General features: G+C 47.1%; 1 protein-coding gene across 1 annotated transcript in view; it reads left to right on the forward strand.

Moving 5' to 3' along the window:
* The window catches only part of LOC138269597 (Y+L amino acid transporter 2-like), a 300,952-nt gene that overhangs the window by 60,620 nt on the left and 227,680 nt on the right, over positions 1 to 12,652 (forward strand). The window contains exon 4 of the mRNA XM_069218807.1: positions 1,915 to 2,059. Within this exon, the coding sequence (XP_069074908.1) occupies positions 1,915 to 2,059 (145 nt within the window). The remainder of the gene's footprint in view (positions 1 to 1,914; positions 2,060 to 12,652) is intronic.

Genomic DNA, 12,652 nt, shown 5'->3' on the forward strand with positions numbered 1-12,652 from the left:
TAAATGGAGAGGCCAGTCCCTCCCCACACCCTACCACACACCAGTCTCCCTAAGGTGAGTAGTATTACTTTGTGAGGAGGTACTGGCCTCCCAAATTACACCTATCCCCAGGGTGATGGGTGTGCGTACTAGAGTGTGAGAGGCAATGGCCTTTTCACTGAGAGCTCTCCCTAGGTCGACTGAGGTGTGCACTAGGGTGTGGAGAGGGACTGGTCTCTCCGTTGTGTCCTCTCTCCAGGATGATAGGCATGTGTAGTAGGTTGTGTGGATGGAGTTCCCTCCTCGCTAAGACATCTTCCCTAGATGATGAATGTGAGGAGAGAAGAGCTTCTCCATTGAGACGTCTTTCCAGGGCAACAGGCATATGTTGTAGACTACGGGGAAGGATTGTCCGCCTCACTAAGCTCTCTCCCCTTGGTATTTAGTGTGCATAGTAAGGTCTGTGGAGGGACTGTTGAGACCTCTCCCCAGGGTGACAGGCATGCAGAGTAGGGTGTGGGGAGGGACTGGCCTTACAGCTGAGACCTCTCCACAGAATTACAGCTGTGTGCATTATGGTATGGGGATGAACAGGCCTTGACACTGACACCTCTCCCCTAGGGAACAGGTGCGCCTATTAGAGTGTGGGGAGGGGCTTACCTATCCATTTTCTTTCTGCAAGAGTTTGCCATAAACTCAAGAGGGATCACAAAATCATGCAAATAGTGCTTCATAGACCTCTTCTCATTTATTAGGGGCCCAGGATGCCTTTACCTTGCCCCTTAATTAGCTTTTCTGATCATTTTCATAACACCAGGATTTCCTCCTCATATTCAGCATATGATGAGAATTTCATTTCTATTTCTCCACCCATCAGCCAGTCAGAGCTTGAGCTCCTATGCCACTTGCATAGGCCTCTCATTCCCACAAGGCGGCCTATGGGGAAAAAATATCTTGACCAATCACATCTATATTTTTGATTTTGCAAGATAACTGGACTCTCGCAAGATCCTTGCAAACCCAACCATCCAGACATACAAATATTTTTTAATCTTCATTTCTTCAAAACTACTGAACTCAATTACACCAAAGCACAAGAAGCATGTTCTCTGGACCAAGATCTAGGTTACTGCCAAATTTGGTGTAATTCCTTTCAGCCATTTTACCTGTAGTGCATTCCAAAAATCCATATGGAAATCGCATTGGCAAATTTACTTTTGCCCCGCCCCCCTTTTTTCTCAGCCTCTGCTTCATGGTTCACCCTAAAACTTTCCAGTAAGGAGCTGCTGTGGAATTTTATAAGAAATTACACTGTAACGTGCTACATAATTCTGCAGATCTCATAAATAGCACATATCATAAACAGCTGCTGTTTTATTGGACCAACTACCCTCTAGTGCCACCTTGCTGTAAGTGGCCTGCTCCTATAATGGTGTTATTTCAATGGTTCAAGCTCTTTTCTATATACTTCTGTCAGCACCTGGTGCAGGAGATGTACTCAGAGAAAGGGCATTTGCCCACATTTCCTAGGGCACTTCCTCAAGCTTCTGCAAGGCAGAAATGAAGTACAGGAAGTTAACGTTCCTTCTTTTCTTTCATTGGGCACCCAGAAATATACAGCTAGTGCATTGATGCACATCGGTCACAGCATTATGTCTTATCTACTATCAATTTCACATCTACTGGAGCAACTACTCATGGCTAAATTCACAGTATTTGTTCTCTGGTTGGATATTCCCTAAATGGTTTCCTTTTGATGTCACAGACATCAGCCATCATCTTGCAGAAAGTACTAAATGGTTTAAAATGTTTTAATAAAATACACCATTGTTTTGCCTGGTGTTTCTGATAGATAAACACAATTTTGACTAATGGACCATTTCCCTAGGCTGCCATAACATGTAGCCAAGTTCAATGTTTTTATCGCTTTTGCAGGTAATATCCAGAACTTTGAGAAACCTTTTGAGGGCTCGCAGCTGAATGCAGGAGCAGTGTCCATGGCTCTTTACTCTGCTTTATATTCGTTTGCTGGCTGGGATGTTTTGAACTACGTTTCTGAGGAAATGAAAAATCCTGAGAGGTAACCAGTTCAAATTTACTTTACAGTGGTAACCTTTGGCCCGCCAGAAGAACTTCATAAGATCTTTGATGAAATGTATACACCACAACACAGATACAATAATAATTTGTTTATGAAAAATGCCCTTATGATAAGTTCAGAAAATGACTGACTGTGGCAGAAGAGGTATTACCGAAGCAGACCAGATAAATGTAACAGAAAGAGTTAAGGCCGCTACGTGCTCGGATTTTATTGTGTGCAATAATGGTCACTGGTTACAAATTCAGTCCACAAAAAGGGGCCTAACATGCGGACTTTGGTATCTACAGCATCAAAATGTGCATGTCTTGGCTTTTTCAGGGTGATATTTTGACTTGTGAATTTCACCAGCTTTGACCTGCTGAAGTTTATCCCGGGGATGAGGATATTATCACGCCATGTATTTCTCTGGTGTGATAAAATCCCTACAAATCGTAATTCTAATATGTGCAGTAACCGGTTATGCCACACATACAGGGGCGGCTCCTTCGCAATCGTGAAGGGGCATAGCCCCCCTGGCTGAGCCAGCAGCAGAAAAATAAAACCATAGCTCAATATCATTTTATTTTTCTGCTGCTGGCTCAGTCAGCATGTGAAAGGAGGGGAGGACTGGGCCACAGGGCGGGATGAGGAGAAAGTGCACCTAAGTGCGCATGTGTCTTTGGCCGGATGTCTTATACACAGGTGCACTTAGATTTCTTCAGTGCGGCTGTGTTGAACTGCCGGGCTTGAGACACTGCACATACCCCAGGGTTGTGTCTGAGCGGCAGTGAAAGACGCTCAGACCAATCCTGATGCTGCTTTCATGCTAAGTTTAACATGAAAGCAGCGCCAGGATTGCTGGGGAGCCTGTGCTGGTGTCCCAGTAAATGCTGGCACACTACATTGAGGCAAGAAGGAGCGACATGGGAGGCAGAAGGATACAGCAGCATCATGGTAAGGGTAAGTTTTTTCTTATTTTTTTTATTTTCACCCCTCCATCTCCATCCCCTTCCTGTCCCTCCCCTTGAGATTTATGGCGGACACTGCTGCACACATATCAGAATTATACGAGACACTCGTGATGAGACACTTTGTCAATCACTTAGTGGGTGGCAGAAATGAGAAATCCATAGAGAACGGGCTCCTGCACCTTACCTCACTTACGCTTGGAGGAACCAAAGAGCTTTCAACAGTGGACCATCAACAGGCTCATCCATTGGAAACAAGCAGTAGGAAGCCCAACCTCCATAGGACATCCAGCTTCAGCTTCTTAGAAGGCCACACCAATTTAGGGTGGAGAGCCTGATGCTGATATTTCATGCTCTATGTGGTCACACAAGCCATAGCAAGAGTAGCAAAATAACACATTTGTTTCAGACAGAGGGTATTCCCTGTGTGTAAGGGACTTTTTTTCAGACAAAAAAACCCCTGATTTAACAGTTTGCTTCTGAGAAACACATAAATGCCAGCTGGGCCACAGTGGCATGGTGATCATACCTGCAGTGCATTTTCAATTGAAGTGCTTTAACTGTGTTGACAAAAGTACGTTCAGGTGAAAAATCTGTGATCTGTGCCAAAGCAGTGGGGTTCTAAAGCTTCTTCTCCATGAGCCATATGCTAGACTATGAATGAGCCTTTTTATTTTACCATACATTTCACATTGGTAATGTCATAAGTCAAATTTAATTCATTAGACCATTCCCACTCAGATATTATGTTATACATTGTAACATTTTATCACCAACAATGAGAATGCTGGATGGGTTACCATTGAGTGAATTATGGAGTGTGTATTGGAAGCAGGTTGAGCATCACAAGGAAACTAACCTCACTTGGAAGATCGTAGAAAATGAAACTTAATGTTGTAATAGAAGCACAGTTAGGAGGTAACATTGCTGAAATAAAGAGTAAAAAAAAACATCACTAGCAATAGGTCATTGTAAGAAATGTGCCCATTAGTTGAGGGTGTTAAGCACCCACCTCAAATAATAATCACAATCCTTGTCAGGATGAACCACTAAAGTTACTAATTAAACCTGAGCTCAACCACCTGAAACTATGGCATAGAGCTGACAGGCTTAACTTAGAGGCACTGGGCCTAAATCACAAACTGCATTTGTAGTATGTTTTGCAGTACCGCAGTAGTTCTTAGTAACTTACATTTTTGAGTAAATTTTCTTGTGTTTGGTGTTTAAAAAGTGCAGTTTTATAGTATCTTACACTTTTGTAGTAGGTCCCACCATCCATTATTTTCTATTGGGCAGTGTAGCAGTACCAGTGGTTGACCCTTTGTAGTGCTGGACTTACTACAAAAATGTAGATTGTGAAATCCAAAAATTTGTAAACTTACTGAAAAGTATAAACTTACTCAAAAGAGTAAGTTACCATTGTGAATCATCAGGCCTAACTTGTAGCGTATAGTTATGCAGCACGAAACAGTGATAAAGTCAAAACACAGCACAAAAATAACCCTAAAACAATTTAGAAAAATAGACTACATTTTAATAAATAAAAGTACATCAAAATAACCAAAATCCAGTAAGGGAAACATGAGATATGAATTTTTGAAGATTAAATGAAAAATAGCTTCAAAAAGCAGTTAGGCCCTCAATACAACCCTGGTGGTCGGTGATAAAGCGGCGGTAATACCGCCAACAGGCCGGCGGTAAAAAAAACGGAATTATCACCATGGCATAAACCACTCAGACAGGCAGACACTTTAACACTCCGACCGCCACAGTGGTAGCAACAAGCACCATGGCCGTAACCGCCAACAGCCAGGCGGAAGACAATGTACCGCCCACAATATTACAACAGGCCTATGAGCCACCTTTTCCTGGGCAGTACCAACAACATCAAGAGCACGGTGCAAACAGAACACAGAAGTCAAAGGACTCACCTCTGAACACTCAGGGAACAACAACAACGCCATGGAGCCTGAGTTGCACATTTTCCCCATGCTCGTCTACCTCTTCCTGCATTACGAGCAGCAACACCGGCGAAGACGACCACAGTGAGTACTGCTGCCTAGCACACAAGGGAGGGGGGATGAAAAAGAGAGTGACACACACAAGCAACATGCAACACGCAACACCCCCACCCACAACACCATACACACAACCAGATGCACTAACATTACATATCCACCTCCTACCCCTCAGGAATAATGCAAAGACAAAGGGATTGGAACAAAGTGAGTGTAATGCGATAAAATAACATGAATAAGTGCATCAAAATACAAACGGATATACACATTTACAAATGGAGGGACACTGCCCAGTCTTCAATGTCTGTGGGCCACAGGGCCACAACACATAGGCCAAGGCCCCACCTCACTCCTGCAACAACACAGAGAGAACACTAAAGTGGCAACAGGTCGAAAACACACAGGCACCTCAGTGGGACAGGGAATGGGGGGCACCTCAGCCGGAAGATGGTACAATGCCACTGGTCCTGGAGGGGGCTACAAGCCCTGTGCAATGTTGTGGGGAGTGCAAGGCCACAGTCTCTCAAGTGGGTGGTTTGCCCACTGCTTGGTCCTGGGGAGTGCAAAGCCACAATCTCTCAAGTGGGTGGTTTGCCCAATGCTTGGTCCTGGGAGGTGCAAGGCCACAGTATCTCTAGTGGATGGCTTCTCCACTGGTTCTGGAGGGGGCATTGTGCCCAGTGAGTTTCATCATGGGAAGGATGGGGTGAGTGGATGGCTTCTTTCACTGGTTCTGGAGGGGACTTGTGCCCAGTGTGCTTCATCCTGGGAAGGATGGGGTGAGTGGATGGCTTCTTCCACTGGTTCTGGAGGGGTCCTTGTGCCCAGTGTGCTTCATCCTGGGAAGGATGGGGCGAGTGAATGGTTTCTTCCACTGGTTTTGGCGGGGGACTTGCACCCAGTGTGCTTCATCCTGGGATGGATGGGGTGAGTGGATGGCTTCCCCCACTGGTCCTGGAGGGGGCATTGTGCCTTGTGATGCAGATCTTGGGCAGTGCAAGGTCACAGTCTCTCACCTGGGAGTCAAACCTACAGGATTTGCGGGGTCCAGGACGCACTACAGCCCATGGAGGCAGGACTACACACTACTAGCCGGCGGTGACGGCTGCTCAGTGGTGGCAATGCAGGGTCTGATGTCAGGGCTGGCAGTGGTTGGGGGAGGCTCCAGCCCTTCCCCTGCAGCTTCGGACGGCTGTCCACTGGGGCTGCTGCTGCTGGCAGTGGTGCAGGTGGCGGTGCTGCTGGCAGTGCTGCTGGCGGTGCTGGCAGTGGTGCTGGTGGCGGTGCTGGCAGTGGTGGGGGAGGCTCCAGCCCTTACCCTGCAGCCTCGGACGGCTGAACCGCCATGGTTGGTGGTGGGGGCTCTGAATGAGTGCCAGCACCAGGCCTCCTGTCCTTCCTGCCTGCTACTGCTGGCCCCTTGCCCTTCCCTTTTGCAGCTGGTGGTGCCTCCTTGCCCTTCACTTTTGCAGCTGGTGGTGCCTACTTGCCCTTCTCTTTGGCAGCTGGTGGTGCCTCATTGCCCTTCACTTTCGCAGCTGATGGTGCCTCCTTGCCCCTCCTTGATGCACCTAGTGCATGCACACTTCCAGTACTGCTGTCTGTTTCCCGGGATCCTCTCCCACCTGCAGTAGCTGTCGACACTACTGTGGCTGTGGACTGGGTGGCTGAGTCGCTCATCTGGATTCTGACCACCCTGGCCCGACATGAAGGACGGGGAGGGGGGTAGGGAAGAGGTCAACGGAGGAGAGGAAAAGCTTCTAAGGGACATTGGGGCAGGAAGAGGGTGAAGGTTCGGGAGTGGAGGAAGAGGAAGTGGTTGTAGGAGGTGTCTGTCTGCTGTGTTTGGGTGCAGGTGCATGAGCTGGATGCTGCTGTGAGGTGGATGGCTGTTGGGTGTCTGAATGCTTTCATTTGTGTACTTTGTGAGGAGGGGGCACATACACTGTGGGAGAGGACACAGGGGACATGTGCATGGATGTGGGGGTGGTGACTGCCAGTGAGGGGTGTGTAGTGATAGGCGTAATGGTGATGGAGGTAGTGGATGAGAATGTAGTGCATGCATGTGTGAGTGTAGACGCTACTGGGAGGGAGGAGGACGAGGAGGAGGAGGGGGACACAGTGGAGGCAGTGGATATTGGTATGTCTGCATCTGGATGGTGTTTGTGTGAGTGCCTGTGGGATGATGTGTGGTGCTTATGTTTGCCTGAACCACTCCTGTGTGTTGTCCTGGGTGCATGCTGGTCTGCCTGTGTGCTTGAGATAGGTTGGAGTTGAGGGGAATGGGACTGGGTAGAGGAAGTTGGAGGGGGAGGCTCGAAACAGGGACAATGGCTGTCATCAGAGAGGAGGCCAGAGCCTGGATTGATCTCTGTTGGGCCGCCATCCCAGAGTGAGTGCCCTCCAGGAATGCATTTGTTTGTTGCAAATGGCCTGCCAGCCCCTGGATGGCATTAACAATGGTTGACTGCCCAACAGAAATGGATTGCAGGAGGTCAATAGCCTCCTCACTCAGGGCAGCCGGGCTAACTGGGACTGGGCCTGAGGTGCTTGGGGCGAAGGAGATGCCCACCCTTCTGGGTGAGCGGCCACGGGAAACTCACAGAGGGGCTGATGGGAGGGCAATGCTGGTACGGGAGGTGGTGGTTGTACCTGTAGTTGGGGTGGCCACAGAGGTGTCTGCCACCACCAGGGAGCTTCCATCGGAGGAGGTATCACTGTCAAAACTGTCCCCTCCTGTCTCCGCCGTGTTGCTCACCTCGCCCTCCGTCCCACTGGTGCCCTCGCAGTCGGTGGATTCGGCCTACTGGGCCCTGTGGGATGCAGCTCCCTCCGTCGCCGGTGCCTCTGCTTCTCCGCCAGATGATGCTAATGCACAGAAGGACAGGATGACAAAACAAAGAGGGTGGGGAGAGACAAAGGATACACTGTGTCAATGGCTGCTCCAACCCCACTGTTGAAGTACACAACACACACACACAGGGAACAGCCCTACGCATTACACAATGCACTACCAGTCACAATACTAGTCACCAGCCCATGGACAGTAATACCTAATGCCACTAACAGCATACCAGAGACCCACAGACCTCTGCCTACTAGTGGATGCCTACTAGCTTGGTTTGAGGTGGTTCACATCATACCCTGATCAACATGGGACCTACCCTGCAATGTCTGGCCTGTCCTAGGGCCACCCACAGGCCCACATCCCCCACCCGCAGACCACCTCACCATGCACAAGTAGTATATTTGGAAACTGTACTCACCCCCTTGTGGCTGCTGTGATGCCCTCAAGAGCCCATCCAGCTCTGGATAGGTCACCGCCAGTATGTGGTCCATCAGGGGGTCAGGGTTGGACGGGCACCCCTTCCTTGTTGGGAGGCCATCCCCAGCTGGGCCTCCATTGTCTTCCTTGCTCAGCATCCCAACTCCTCCTACCGTTTCCAACAGTGGGTGCTCCGCCTGCCATAGACCCCCAGGGTCCACACGTCCATAGCGATAGCACACCATATACCCTTTTCTGATGGGTGCTGACCTGCAGAAAAATACACATAGAAAAAAGGTGTCAGTTTGACCGTCCGGCCTGTTACACTCCTGTCCCACCATAGCCCTCACATCCCCTTATGTACAGACATTGCCCACCATACATGCAGCACGCTGCCCAGGACCCTTCCACCAGCACCCCCCTTACATGAGGCCCTCACACACAGCACTCCATGTATTCATGCCCCATGCTTCGTGCTCACAGTGTACTCACCTGTTGGTCTGGAGGCCCATACAGCATTCGATTCTTGGGTAGGACCTCATCCACCAGTCTCTCCAACTCCACAGCAGTGGAGGCAGGGGCCCTTTCCTCAGTCACATGAGCCGTGGTTGGTTCCAGACACAGTTCACAGCAGCGCTTGCAGTGTAGGTCCTCTCCTGTTGAAGGTCAGGTAGCAAGTGGGTGAACAGATAGAAAATGGTGGTCACGGCCGCGGCGGTGCGTACTGTCAACCGCCGGCGTACATCACCATTGGCTACTGTAACCCATAGGCCCCAATGGGATCCAATGAGGAGTTTTACTGTGGTTTTTCGACCGCCTCACGCAACGGCGCACAACGTCAGCGGAATTACCTCATTTCCACATGTCACTCAATACAGGACAGGCGGACGCCATTTCAGGAGGGAGGTCAGGCCATGGCACCTAACTGCGTCACAGTATACATATGCACCATTTGGGCCTATACAACAAATTTGTGTTACAGTCACAACATGCACTGCAGTGTAGGGTTTTGAAATATGGGATACTGACCAGCTACTCACCGTTTGCCCCCTAGATAACAATCGCTGCGGATGAATCGGAGATGGAGACATCCCTCCATGTACAGGCCCCTGGTGGACTTGCCAAAAATGGAGGATAGGCACATTATCCTCACCTATAGACTGGACGGGGCCACAATCACAGAGCTGTGTGCCCAATTGGAACCTGACCTGCTATCTGCTATCCGTCAGCCCACCAGGATCCCCCTTCTTGTGCAAGTCCTATCTGTGCTCCATTTCCTGGCAAGTGGCTCCTTCCAAGTGACAGTGGGCTTGGCAGCAGGAATGTCTCCAATGTTCTCAATAGTGCTGACCAGAGTGTTGCCTGCCCTAATTAGACACAGGCTCAGCTACATCGTTTTCCTCCAGGTGGAGGATTTGGCCACAGTGAAAGCTGATTTCTATGCAATGGGACATATCCCTAACATTATTGGGGCAATTGATGGTACACATATTGCATTTGCCCCCCCGAGAAATGAACAGGTGTTCAGGAATCGGAAGAGCTTTCACTCCCTGAATGTGCATATAGTGGGCCTGGCGGACCAGTAAATCTCTAATATCAGTTTAAAACATCCTGGTTGTGTACATGATGCCTTTATCCTAAGGAATAGCAGCATCCCATAAGTGATGGCTCAACGCCAGAGGCATAGGTTGTGGCTAATAGGTGAGCCCTGGTTCCCACCCAGTGGATGTTGGTGTATGGGTATGGCTTGGGCCCTGAGGGTTAGTGTGTGTCTAACAGTTGTCCCTCGATATTTTTTATATGACTCTGGTTACCCCAACTGCAAATGACTCTGGTTACCCCAACCTCGCATGTCTACTGATCTCTGTGAGGAATCCCAGGACAAGGGCAGAGGAATGTTACAATGAGGCACATGGGCGAACAAGAAGAATAATTGAAAGGACATTCAGCCTCCTGAAGGCCAGGTTTCATTGCTTCCATCTAACAGGTGGATCCCTGTCCTACTCACCCAAGAAGGTGTGCCAGATCATTGTGGTATGCAGTATGTTGCACAACTTTGACTTATGTCGCCAGGTGCCTTTTCTTCAGGAGGATGAGGCTGGAAATGGGCGTGTGGTAGCAGTGGAACCTGTGGACAGTGAAGATGAGGAGACAGAGGATGAGGACACCAGAAGTGCTATTATAAGACAGTACTTCCAATGACACACAGGTAAGACCCTGTAATTACACTTTACATTTACAGTTTTGTATTTGAATTGTCACTGGCAGGCTAATTTTCTAAATTCTATGCCCACTTACTGTACCCTTTGGCATCTCTATTTTCAGATATTTGTGTCCCACTATGGCTCCTGGTGTGTTGACTGCCGCCAACTACCAGTCATTCTTATGTATACAATACTGTACAGTTATATTGCAGTGTTTAAAGCTTGTTAAACTAATACATGGTTAAATGATTTGACAGACTCCATTTATGTATTTTTTTAAATGGTATCTATTTAAGTACTAATGATTAGAGGGGGTTGTGCAGTGGGTTGGGTTGATGATGGAGGAAAGTCCAGGATGGAGTCCAGTCTATTTGAATCACAGGTGGCATGGGAAGGGCAGCAATGGCAGTTCAAGGTGGACAGGGTGACAGAGTGGGACACAAAGGTGACATTCAGGAGAGTCCTATTTCCTGGCGGGGTCTTGACAATGTTCTCTGGCTTCTGCCTGAATCGCAGGGTCCATTTGTGGAGTGGTTCTCCTTCTGCAGGGTGTGGGGTGCTGGTGGCCTGTTGGTCCTGTGGTGGGGCCTCCTGTCCACTAGCGGCAGCGGAGGTGGAAGGCTGTTCATTGGTTTGGATTCCCAACACATCCACCACTGAACAGCTCCAAGATTCTGATAGATAAATCAAAGAGGCTAAGAAAGTTCAAGAGGGGAAGAGGGGATTAGGAAGGGAAACAGCTGAGAAGGAGACCTGTAGTAAGAAAAAGGTTAGAACACACAATATGAAAATTATGTCTCCTGAAATCAATACTAGACTATGATTCTAAGCATAGTCATTCTGAAAACATGAACAATCTAAGAATTAAATTTAAAATGATTAAGTTTCAAGATGGCGGGATACCTGTAAGGGAATCAAGATGGATTAAATGAAAACTTTCTTATTCAAGTACTTTCCTTTTCATGAGAATCAGAAAAACATTCTGACTACATTTTAAACCAGTCATATAAATCCTTTTTTGAGACTACATACTAGGACCATACAATATTGCATCTAAAAACTCTGATCTTCTGTGTACACTTAAAATGTTTCAACACAAATTGTGCATATTGTAGATTTATATATATATTTATATATATATATATATATATATTCACCAAAAGGAACCGAATTACCGAGGCTCAAAAAATTGGAGGTCCGACCATGGCTTCGAGAAACACCATAAAAATACAGAACAAATTCTTGTAATAACAAGAAAGGTCAGGACACTTCCAGTGTAATGAAAGCTTTTACTCTTCACAGATTATTCCTCCCAACGCGTTTCAGCCGTAGCCTTGTTCACAGATGGGGGAGCTTAGCACATTAGCATACAAATACCTGAGATCAGCAAAACTAAAAACAGACAAATACAGCATATGCATTGATTTGCTTAGTTAGCATGGCGGCCATATTAGGCTGATCCCTTGTACATAATATAACTTTCTCTTAATGTTATTCAGCCTATATAGCAAGTGTCTTAATTGAATTATTTGTTTACTGATGCCCTCATTCTTTTACATAATGTTGTTATGATCTCTTATATTAGATAGATGTCATACTCCTATTCTAATCGTGTCTTATGTGCTGCATTAAATATATCCATGTGCTCATAACCCATAACCCCAAATTGATTAAAGAAACCCTACATGTGAAAAAAATCAATACTAATACTAACAAAACATATATATATACATCTATATCTAAAGCTTCCATTGATGTTATTCATATTATTCAATTTTTACCCAGAAGAATGACTAACCCAGATGACTGCACATCTCCTTGCTGAAGTTCAACCCTCCAGGCGAAAGTGTCATAAACCTAATAATATATTTGGATTACAAAATGCGCAAAGTTTTTGTCTATTACCACCTCGTATATTGCTCTTGACATGATCACATACCAAATAGCTCAATAGTTTATCATTTCCTTGGTGTGCCTCTTGAAAGTGTCTCACTACCGGGTAATTGCAATCATTGTTACGGATGGCTCTCATATGTTCAAGGACTCTCTTTTTGGCTTTGTGGATAGTACTACCCACATATATCCTGTCACAAGGGCATCTCAAACAGTACACACAATGTTCAGTATTACAATTAAAA

Source organism: Pleurodeles waltl, chromosome 2_1 (assembly GCF_031143425.1).
Source record: "Pleurodeles waltl isolate 20211129_DDA chromosome 2_1, aPleWal1.hap1.20221129, whole genome shotgun sequence".
NCBI lineage: Eukaryota > Metazoa > Chordata > Amphibia > Caudata > Salamandridae > Pleurodeles > Pleurodeles waltl.